This window comes from Amblyomma maculatum, chromosome 1 (genome assembly GCF_055883805.1).
Source record: "Amblyomma maculatum isolate TAMU_Amacu chromosome 1, ASM5588380v1, whole genome shotgun sequence".
Lineage (NCBI taxonomy): Eukaryota > Metazoa > Arthropoda > Arachnida > Ixodida > Ixodidae > Amblyomma > Amblyomma maculatum.
This window is the reverse complement of record NC_139344.1, coordinates 104101028-104113201: the sequence shown is the minus strand read 5'-3', so window position 1 is coordinate 104113201 and position 12174 is coordinate 104101028. Positions and strand designations below refer to the sequence as shown.

Genomic DNA, 12174 nt, shown 5'->3' with positions numbered 1-12174 from the left:
GGAGGACCCAGTTTGGTATGGTTCTCCGTCACCGCCGGCCAGTGCCGATGGCGAAACATGAAGAGCCATCGACATGCGGCCTGCATCATCGTGATGTGCTCCGCAGATCCCTCATCCTCCCTCGTCATGTGTCGTGTGCTTTGACCCTTTGGTTAGCAGTGAAACTTGTGAGCGCCCTTAGCTTTACTGCGAATACGCAAGTAGCTTTTGCTTTATGCGTGGGGGCGTTGCAGCCCCGCTTTCGGGTGCTGCGACTGGGCTAGGGATTGTAACGAGGTCTGGGGCTAGTGCATTGTTTGTAATGCAGTGTTCTGTATCAAAAATATGCGTGCTTACAACTTGCACTCTTCCTTCCTTCGGAGCAGAAGCAGAGACGTGCAGTGCATACTGGCTGTACCCTCGGCATTGCTCCTGCCCCGAATTTTACAACTTGCACTCTTCCTTCCTTCGGAGCAGAAGCAGAGACGTGCAGTGCATACTGGCTGTACCCTCGGCATTGCTCCTGCCCCGAATTTTAAAAGAAATCCCACAACATGATAACCTTTATCCTTACTTTTGACGTTGCAGTGTGCTATAAACTGGTGTGTCAACAATAGTCGACAAGTCGCCAAAGCTATCCGAACAAGTTGAACTGAATGACTCCATTTAAATTCAAGATGGCATCTTTGGTGGCGATGGAGAGCCAGTCGGTCGTAGCACTAAGGCCCGTTCGCATTTTGGTTGGGTTTAAGATAGGAATGCTATGTTAAAAAAAAAAAAAAAAAAAAAAGAAAACCCGCCCACAGCATTGCTGGCATCTGTATCAGTTCGAAAAATCTAACTTTTAGACTCCATTTAGTCCGGAATATAGGTCATCAATATGTACAGTCTTTGTCAAAAGTTCAACCCTTTCGCTGTCGGGCGCTTCTGGCCGTGACGCAACCTCAGTGTCGGCTTGGTTTCAGGGAACGAGTATATCAGGGAATGAGCATAGCAGTTTATTTTTTATTATGATTACTATACCAATAAAATAGTCAACGGAATATGCAGATTTCAGTGTTCTGCAAGTGTTGTTATTTAACATCATCATTATCAGCCTGATTATAAATTCGATAAATGAGGATAATATAATAAAAAAAAAAAAAAAACTGCTTGATGCTTCTTGAGAGGCCGAATCCAAGCTCGACTGGTATTTATAACCAAATGAGCCATCGCTCCAGTCTGCAGTCGAAGGTCCCGCGCGGTCAGCTAACCGAAAGTAACCGCTCTCACGGAGGGTACACTTTCGGTGGCCTGCACAATGGAGATAAATGGCACGTTGTGAAATAAAGACGACAGAGGGAGATAGAAAGAGGCTGAAACAACCTCCTTTGCTGCTGCTAGCAGCAAGCAAGTGCGCGGCAAGATAGAGTGAAAGCGGCGATTGAGTCATGGGTCGACCTATCGGAGAGGCAACGGCGCGAGCCCCAGAGCTTGACGTGCCGTAGCAGACACGGCAAGAAAATAAAAATCTGCAAACCTGCGGCAGATGGCAGAACCCTTGAACCCGCAATGCATACACACGCCGCGAAATGCGTGCGCCGCATGATCACTCGCGCGTAACGACCGCGCCCCCCAGCAAAGAAGGTGGCGGGGGTGGGCGCAGTCGCTCCATACTCTTCACAATGTGGGGCGAAAATATGAACTTGTAGAAATATTTTGACAGATGGCGCAGCCTGTCCAAGCGTGCCAGCTTCATGTTCAGGCGCAAAGTTTTGAATGCACGATAGAGAATGTACCGGTACGTCGGTGACACTGTGGGGGGAAGCGCGAAAACATACCGGTACGTTCGTGACAGCGAAAGGGTTAAACCCAGGCAGTCTGCTTCTAAGCCATGTAAGCTTTGTTTGTGGGATTTAACGTCCCAAAGCGACCCAGACTATAAGAAACGCCGTAGTGGAGGGCTCCGGAAATTTTGACCTGGGATTTTTTAATGTGCACTGACATCGCACAGCACACGGTCATCTTGCTTTTCGCCTCCATTGAAAAAGCGGCCGCCACAGCTGGAATTCGATCCCGCGTTTTTAGACCTAAACTTACAGTTCTCTGATAACCACGTTTGTTGGGCGTATAACCCAAGATCTAACAAAAGTTTATTGCCTTACAAGAGTGCACACTCAAAACTAGTGAAACGTGGCATCATTATGTCTAGTTGTCTTGCTGCTCTACAGAAGTCTTGTGAACATTCCATGTCATCTAGTTTTCAATGTCAGATTGAGCGACTTTTGTCTGCTGACTACCCTCATCATTTTATTCTCAGCACTTGCGAAAGCCTGCTGCAAAGGCTAAAAACTTCGGGGAAAAAAGAGCAACGCTCCGTTGAAAAACCGCCTTTTGTTATGCCATATATTCATTGCCTTTCCCATAACATCAAGAAGATAGCACAAAGGTATGGGATCCGTGTTATTTTTTCGGCGCCCTGCAAACTGAAAAAAGTCTGTCCACTGTTGACAAAACAAAAAGAAAAAAGGGATCCGAACACATGCAAGATCAACCATCAGTGCAAGTTCACCAAATGCATCTCAGGTGTCATCTATGAGATACCACTATCGTGCGGGCGGTCCTACATAGGACAAACTGGACGTTGTTTCAATGAGCGCGCCCTGGAGCACAGACGATCCCTGCGTACAGGCACGGGCAGTAACCTACCCATACATTGCAAGAGCTGCGACAGCAAAAGCTGCGTGCCTTACCTCGAGCGGACAAAATTCCTATCAAAAGCTAGAACAAAAACAGAAAGAGAAGTTATCGAGGCCTTTTTAATTTCCAAAAAGGGCGGGAGTTGCGTCAGCTCGCCTTCTTTATCACTTTCAAACAAGGAGATACAGTTCTTAGATGGCCATATCATTCCTTCTCATCAGCACTAAACCACTCGTGTACGCGGTGTTCCTGACCTACGCAGTTTTTGCGTCTTGATCCTTGTATTATCTTGTTTAGCGCCCTTATAAGTGCCTTGATTCTTAAAAATAAATTCGGTTGGAAGTTCTGCGCTTCGTGTGTGCCTCTCTGTTCTTCTTGTCCCGTCTTTTTTGCGCAGTTTTGTATTTCCTTACGACATGAACCGACTAGCCCAACATCACATTTTACTTCGACTACTGTTCCCAAGGACGTGGGATCGAATCCCGGCCTTGGCAGCCGCTTTTCGATAGAGGCGAAAAGCAAGGTGCCTGTGTGCTGTGCGATGTCAGTGCACGTTAAAGAACCCCAGGTGGTTGAAATTTCCGGAGTCCTCCACTACTGCGTCTCTCATAGCCTGAGTCGCTTTGGGACGTTAAACCCCACAAGCCAAACCAAACCAAACATGAATGATATGGCTCAGAAGCAAACCACATGGGCTCTAAACTTTTGACAAAGACTGCATATGTGCATGTTCCTATAAGGTGTGCAATAGTTCCTTGGATGAAGTTAAAAGTTATTAGTCCGAAAAATCAGTTGGCTACTGTACTGTAGTTTGTCGCAATGGGGAAAAAGTTACCAAATGTCAGCACTTACTTTACTGTTGAGAAACAGCACAATATACCAGACCCCGACTCTGTAACCAGGCTATTATTCTTTTCAAGAAAAGCATGCAAAAGAAGCATTTTAACCACTGGATCAAACGAATGCTTGATGGCACTATATTTGCAATCCGAAACTTTGCTTCTGTAAACCTTTTTATGTTTTCACAGTTCCTTCCATGAGTGAAAAAGTCAGCAGTGCATCGCAAACACACTTAGTCATTAAAAGTAGGTAATGTTACTGCAACCTGCAGGTGACTAGAAGTAAAAGGACTAATAAATCTCACAAGTTGTTTGCAGCAAATAGTTCCTAATATACTTGAGCAGTGTTGAACTGTACTTCAAACAAGTATTGCTACAATCCAAAAGAAAATTTTGCCTTTATAATTGGAAAGCACAATGAGCACATCATTCATTGAGTAAATTAGCAGAGCAAACCCACAAGAACACAGCAGGAATGAAATTGTGTATAAAAAAGAGGTGGGAAACCCCCTTTAGCAATTTTGCAGAAATAAAGTTTGGGAGTTTGCGGAATGAATTCCCTGCCAGTTATGGTTTTATAAAAGATGCTTACTGCAGTGAGAGCAGCCGTGTGATTCTCTCCACAACACACATGCTTGATTTTCTGTGAGCGGAGAGGCTTGATCACAGTCGGATGAGGTCGGTCCTTTTGGTCGCTCAGCCCTAGCTGACCACAGCTGGAAAAGTAATTCACAGGACATTGCTTTGAAAACTGGATGCATAGACAGGATGTGCAGTTAAGAAATGCACTGTTAAACGCTGACTTCTTGTACGCTCTTGGAGTGACAGAATTACAACAGCTGTACTGCTTTGTATTGACACAGGAAACGCTAGCACCATCAAAGATGAATACAGAAAGAAATGATATGGGACAATCACAAACTTCTCTGTTGGTCCTATTGTCTCCCGTCTGAAGTATTATGCACCATCTTGCCTAAACCAGCATTCTTTCAAATGCTTGTAATGACATTCTTCATGGTGCTTTACTAACTATGCAACCAAATGAATCAATAGTCACCTGAGCCAGTGAATATGAACACTGAATGCACAAAATAAGTACCTAGTAACTGTGGCAGCTAGATCACCACAGTGGCATGATGTCACACTTCTAGGTCGATGGACAGAGCTCATGTGTTCTCTTTGCTTTTGACAGTGCAAATACACCACAGCAAAGACTACATACTAATACCGCAAGACATACTTCCCAAACCATTTTTACTACAACAAAGCGTGCAAATTTCAACATAATGTGAAAACAGCAAAGAAAGCAAAGGAAACAGGGCATTTTGTTGTGACAAAGCTGCCTTAGCATAAAGCGTATGGAAGGTATCAGTGTTTTTACAGCACATACCCACGTATTTCAGAGTACCCATGTCTTGAGCACAGATGCAAAACATGAAGGCAAAGAGGACAAGTACCTTTGTTAATGCCAAGCCACTAAGATGCTTCCTCCCTTTAAACCGAAGAAAATATCTGCATTATGCCAAATGATTCAAGGTTGCTATAAATTAAAAAGGACTTAAGATATAGTAACCACACAAGTTGAATATCTTTAATTCTTGTTAAGTTTTAACTGGAGATGTGCAAAATTTAAAATTTAAAATAAGAATTAAATATGATTGTTATTCAGGATAATTTGTTACAAGAAATTGATGCCAAAAGTTTCTCAAGGGGAGACCTGTGTCTTAACAGCTGCACCAACAGCTGCAAAACCACAATATCTAGGCAAATCATCTGGAGATCGGGTTTAAAAGCCACAAAAGTACCCTTTCCAATTTATTCGTCAGTAATTATGTGCACCAATAACATTCAAATAGTAAGGTTTTGCCTATGTTAAATTCCACAAATGAATTTTCCCACCTATTTGTGAAAGACAGCCAACCACCCGCTTTGAACAACCAAATGCAAAAGCGCACATTTTTTAATGTGATAGCATTAAACGCTTCATTCTCCAGAAAACTGAGCAACAGTGCTATGTTCTCAGCGCTGTGAGCAATATATCATGGACACGGTATGGCAGGTGGCAACTGGCAAGTGACATAACCAAGCACTGACTGAGCAGCGGGTTATGTGATGTCAGGTGACCACAGGGCACGGTCGAGTAGGCAGGTGATGCACACTCAGTTTTCTCTTCTGAGATGGGAGGGCAATGTGGAAACAGAGACCATCGGGTTCTTTGGATCCAGAGTTAGACACACTTCTCCTATGCCACATAGGCACATATGTATGGCTTGGTTAAAAAGTGAGTTTTTATATTGAATGATCTTTCACATAATGTGGTAGCTTGCTAGCGAGTGTGTGCGAGATAACAGAGGCACAAATTAAGGGATTAGTAATAAAGCAAGTAGAAAAGTGCATGTCCATGAACGAGGATTTGCAATGAAAGCCGACAGATGGGGGCCATTAATGCTGACACATTATATCCTTAAAGGTGAAGCTACGTGTCTTTTGAATTAAAAAGCGCAAGAAAAGCTATTTGCTAAAACAATTGCAGGACTGCATAAAAGTGGAAATGGCAAAAGCCACTTTACAGAACTTTTTTCTATAATTGCATAGTCACTGTCATCCCTACTACCATCATTATCATCGCTGCTATCCTTATCAGTAAATGCATCATCATTGTCATCGCTACTATCATCGCCATGCTAGACAAGGAGGATTATGATTGGTTTCTTACAAGCTCAGTCTGGAATAATGGCCTGCGCGCTCGGCTAGGAATACAAGGGATAGCGGCTCGATTCCCGACAGAGACAAGTTTTTGTTATTTAACTGTCAGTTCGTGCAATTTCCTGCAAACAATTCCAGCGGACATTTCCGCAGCGCATGAGCCAAGACAAGCTCATGAACCCATGGCTTTCGCATTAAAACATGCATAGGCAATAGGTATCCCATCCATCGTCTCTGTAATGCGAAAGCTACCTTCATTAGCACCAAACACATGGATGATCAAAAATTATGCTTTTCCTCTCCCCCCTCAACTCAGCCCACATCAGCGCACAAGAAAAAAGAAAAGACATTACAGCACCCCACCACGCACCATCCTGCCTGCATAACTTCGAAGTGTCCAATTAGCGGGTGCACCCAGCAAGCCCCAGTGACGTTAGAGGAGGGGTTTGTGTGCGGTTCGCATAAGTAGCGCATGGGCATGTGTCGTCCAAATTGGTGGCAAGAGGTCACCAGGAGCACTTGTTAAAAATTTTGTAAATTATAGGCTCAGGGCAAAGCTTTCAAATTTGACTCAAATACTCACAAAGACCACCTCTATAGATTGCTTGCATTAGAATATCACCAAAAGTAGCATTTCAGAGGCTCTTTAATAGCCTTTCCATAATGCGTTATAAACATGGCACACCCACACATTAAAGAATCCAACGTGGTTGAAATTCTCTGGAGCCCTCCTCTATGATGTCCCTCACAACCAGTCACTTTTTGACGCTAAACCCTGTAAACATCAAAGCCCATACCCATGGCGCGCATTTCATCACCTTCTAAATTCTTCTAGCACGAGCTCTACTGTCTCGTTTTGATGAACTATGATATGGGACTCCAAAAGAGCAGACGCCCCCAGCAGGCCAAGCGATCATGTGTGAATCCCACCTATTTCATGGTGCACTGTAACCCAAGCACCTCTGAAATGCATGTACAGTAGAACCTGGGTTATTATAAATCTTTCAGGGGAGCATGCAACAGTTGTATGATCCAAATATCGTATCACCATGCAAAACTTGTGCATTCGCATTATGAATATATTTCTTTTTCCCACGCACTATAGGAAAGTACTCCTATTTCTAACGTCCCAAAGCGACTCTGGCTATGAGAGACGCCGCAGTGGAGGACTCCGGAAATTTCGACCACCTGTGGTTCTTTAACGTGCACTGACATCGCACAGCACACGGGCGCCTTGCTTTTCGCCTCCATCGAAAAAGCGGCCGCCGAGGCCGGGATTCGATCCCATGTACTGTTGCCAAGGACGCGGGATCGAATCCCGGCCTCGGTGGCCGCCTTTTGATGGAGGCGAAAAGCAAGGCGCCCGTGTGCTGTGCGATGTCAGTGCACGTTAAAGAACCACAGGTGGTCGAAATTTCCGGAGTCCTCCACTACGGCGTCTCTCATAGCCCAAGTCGCTTTGGGACGTTAAACCCCACAAACCAACCAACCATTCTAAAAGAGTTAACAGATTTCCTCGCGTATTTTGCACTCTTGCTTTCTTCAAAGTAAGACTACAAAACAGGCATGAGCAAATTATGCGATTACATGATCGCATTCTAAAAGCTCTACAAGTGTCAAAATGCGTCATGCAAATGCCGATCACCAAACACGTAGCCCTCACTGGCACAAAAACAAGAAGACATCAAAATATAAGTTGATGCCGACAAAGAGGCAGCTCGGATAGGTGGCTTTTGACAGAGCCTGGCTGCGTTCCCATCACTGCGTGTTGTGCAGCTGCCACATAAGCCTCAATAACTACGGTCTAGCAGAAATATGCCTGCTCCGACACTTTGAAGACATTTTACGGCCCCCGGTACAACCATGCCAGCCTCTGCTCAGACTCCATTTAGAACCGCCATAACTCCGCGGCAGCAGACAGCAGTGTCTGTATTAGGCATTCGTGTAATAGAGGAAAACAAAAAAGATTAATCTCATAGTCTGGTTGCAGTGCAAACGTAGGACTTGAGTGCACTTATGCCACAGCACACTTCGTGCAGAGATGAGCGGCCTGTGAGGCGACTGCAAGCCACTCATTCGATGTCACTAACCATGACAAGCTCACTCCCCAAATGAACACAGAAACGTCTAATCTTGTCACCACACGCACTGCTACCAATCTAAAACTGATTTCCAAAATGCTTTTGTCAGCGAATCATGTGGAAAGCAAGCTAAGCGAGAGCATCCACGGCCACGAGTTGTACGCGTGGATTCAAGAGCTGTCAGCAGAAATGGCACTGCAGGACACTGTATGCTGGGTCATATCCTTACACTACTTGTTTCCGTACTGATCACAATTCAGAACACCGGGCTGATGCGACGTCTGCCAATAATTTATTAAAGTGCTCCAAGAAAAGAGTCGTGCATAATTTTTCATACTATAATTAAGGTCTTTAGTGCATTGTTCTTGTGGAGGATACACCGGCCCTCTGGCAGTCCGGTGTCAAAATGCAGGTCATAACACAAGATGTGGACACATAAGCGAAGCTCAATTGTAACAGTTCGCATGAAAAAAACTAGAAGGACCCTTGAAGGAGGGTTGAAATCTGGGTCAGTTGGTACATAGTCTTAGAGAATAAAAACCAGCCAAGGGACGAGGAATCCCCTCCCCTGCCCATGAAAGAGGAAAAAGAAGAAAGAATGCTTAAAATGCAGTGATGCCTTGTGAAGAGGTTGCATTGCACTAATAGTAAAAAGCCTGTAAAGATTGCGTAGTTCTGGCACGCAGTAACATGAGCATAAGCAAAGGAAACAAATTGTTGTTGGAACTGAGACTGCTCTTTAAGCACCATATAGCGGTGTTTGGACGGCTTGTGAAGCTCAAAAACTGGAGCCATGTGGGCAAGTTACTTTCTAGGGAGAGGGTCCTTCCAGAGAATAAAAACCAGCCAAAGGATAAGGACGAAGAAAGACGATGTACACACGGAAGCGATGATGCAGTCAATGACAATAATGATGATGATGGTGGTGGTGGCAGTAAGGATGACAATGCCAATGCCATTGGTGAAGAGTCCTGTGAAGTGGCCTTTGCCGTTTCCGCTCTTAAGCAGATTTAAATGCAGTACTATTTTTTTTTTACCACACATTACAGCTGTCACAAGCTGCAGAAAAATCATTTTAGGATTTAAGCTTTGCAGAAGAGTCATGAAAAACTGGTTGGTTGGTTGATTTATGAAGTTTAACGTCCCAAAGTGACTCAAGCTGAGAGGTGCTGTCTCCGGAAATTACGACCACTTGAGATTCTTTAATGTGCACTGACATCGCACAGCACTTCGCGCCTTGCTTTCTGCCTCCATCAAAAAAGCGACTGCCACAACCGGGATTTGATTCCACATTCGTGGGCACTGTTGCCCTAACCACTGCACCACAGCGGCGGGGAAAAAAAAGTATTTCTAAAAAACAATACATTATGTTTCCATAATCTAGAGCAAATGGTTTGTTCAATGCTAAAATCAGGTAGTGGACTAAATATACGTTCCTGTATTTTTTGCATTATAGTTATGCCAATGGTTTCCTGAAACACAGGCACTCAATATTTATGTTTTACACCAAAAACTGCAAGGCAAAACAACATGACTTTTTTGTCATGTTGCTTTGATAAAGAACAAACTGATGAAAGGGCACCACAATAGACAAGGCTCACCTGTTACGGCCCCAAACGAAGACAGTGCCTGAGGGTGTAAGGCCAACACTGTGTGTTGCCCCGGAGGCCACTTGAGCAAGAGGCACGCCGCCTAGGTAGGTCACTCGACGTGGCAGCCGCTCATCTCCGGACGAGTCCCTCCCAAGGCCTAGCTGGCCATGAGCATTACCACCCCAGCTGTACAGCTCCCCATTATTAGCCAGGGCAAGGCAGTGCACAGAACCACACGCTATCTGCACAACATGCAAGGTGGCCAGCTTCTTGATCACCTTGGGCCGCAGACGACTCTCATCCTCAGTTCCACAGCCCAACTGTCCATTGCGGTTGCAGCCCCACGAGAACACTTGGCCAGCGTCGCTCAGCGCCAGTGAGTGTGCCTCACCACAGGCCACTGCCCGAATCTCATGTGCAGCAAGGGCAGTCACTTGCTCTGCACAGGAGGCACGCGATGAGTGGGCTCTTAATGAATGCAAGCATAAGACATCAAAAAACAAAGATGCAGGACTTCCACAATAAACACCGCTCAGCATGAATAGCTCAAAGAAATCAAATATGCAGTACCAAAAAATTTTAACACTTATCTGAATTAAACGTCAAACCAAACAAAATTGCAGCTCGTAGTTAAGCCTTAAAATGGAGATACAAAACTATCAGTTGACAAAAGCATGAACCATAGTGGATGAAAAGGAGCCCTGAGAAATTATTGGAACTAAAATCAATACTATGGGCTTTTCCTGCAAGCATGAATGGCTGGATAAGAAAAAGTGCACCACTGACCAGACTTATAATGAACCTGACTGTCAGATGAATTTCTTTCGTTGTATCTGAATTTTATAGTACTGGTAAGTGGACCAGTCCTATTACAACTGAAAAAATAAAGAAGTTGCATTTACTGCTTTTAAAAGTGCATTGTGCACACAATGGGTTTAAATAAAGTGACATGCTGCTACGGCAGCTAGGTTTTTGATGCAACCACAGTGTGAAAGCAGAGCTCCTTAGTCCTGAAAACAAGAATGATGAAGTGGAACTTTTTTGAGTTCGTCTGGGTTCACGCTTCTCATGTTTAGTTTTGGGTTCTGTTCCAGAGCAAGGTTCCATTCAGGCTCAAACTGGTTCAAATGGATTCAGTACAAAAAAAAAATTCGAATAAGGATGAATTTTGCAATTTCTTAATCAATTTCTCTAACCAGTTGAAGCTGATTCCATGATGCTTTAAAAAAAAAAGACAAAATACATTTTATGTAATAACTTTTGACTTGACCCTCTTGACTGCCTATGATATGACTACAGAGCCACAAATTCACATAAATTAAAGAAAAATCTTTTTAGCTAGATATGGTATTGCATGTCTAAAAATTGAATAATGACAACATAAGACAAAATGCTGGTTGTTAGTATACTTTTTCATTTCACTGTACTCTGCTCAAATGTTGCATGGTCATGCTTCCCAACACTTGAAAGAAGGAGAATGGAAATGAATCAGCAAGTGGAAGGAAGGTTAGCTACAAAGAAACATAATAGACACAGCAGATGGTTCAGCTTTCAACATCAACCACTTTCAAAAGCTTTCAAATGATGCAACAGAACAAATTCACCAGAGGAGTGCTGAAACAAGTACTGACCTCTATAAATGTTTATGTGAAACCCATTAGCTATGCTGATCTAGTGAGGAACGATGTTAAAAGAAAATTTGCTCCCATTTTTTTTTTCTTACTGCCTCTACTGCTATCCTAAGTCTGCCCTTCTGAGCTTTTCCACTGCCTACAACACCCTCGTTTCTGAAGAACTGTTCTAAATATAGACTTTACTACGTAGCTACTGCTTCAGACAATGAATGCTTTTGAAAGTAAACACTGCATGATGGGACTTTAATGTCGCACCTATGTGTCACATTCAAGTTGGCACATGGCTTAGGAAAAGAAGGATAATTCACATGCGGTGATTGCGAATGAAAGTAGTCTTAATGTGATTAAAATTCTCAGCCCAAAGGTGAACAAGAGTCAATAAACTCAAGGTTAATGGTTTAGGATTAACAAACGTGAATTATGGAAGCATGCCGTTTGCTTCATAGGAGTCCCTCTTCTCCTGTATTTTCATTACTTTGCAGATAAGGTGCCATCTAGCACAGCTCTAATTACCTAAACCTACACTGCAAGACCAGTTGTTTTGATTAAAAAAAAAAATTGCATTGGCTTAGCTCAGCTATGCCAAGATATACATAGCAGGAGGTAGATTCCCTTGGCTGAGCTTGCTGTGGACATGTATGTTCAGCAATGAGACATTGGGTAT

The 12174-nt window shown here is 43.8% G+C and overlaps 1 protein-coding gene across 8 annotated transcripts in view; it reads right to left on the bottom strand.

The window, feature by feature from the left end:
• The window catches only part of Herc4 (HECT and RLD domain containing E3 ubiquitin ligase 4), a 144439-nt gene that overhangs the window by 118208 nt on the left and 14057 nt on the right, over positions 1-12174 (bottom strand). For all 8 annotated transcript variants that reach the window (XM_084588726.1, XM_084588727.1, XM_084588724.1 and 5 more), the window contains exons 5-6: positions 9886-10315; positions 4090-4213 (exon numbers count right to left, since the gene is read on the bottom strand). In XM_084588726.1, coding sequence (XP_084444852.1) covers positions 4090-4213; positions 9886-10315 — 554 coding nt within the window. The remainder of the gene's footprint in view (positions 1-4089; positions 4214-9885; positions 10316-12174) is intronic.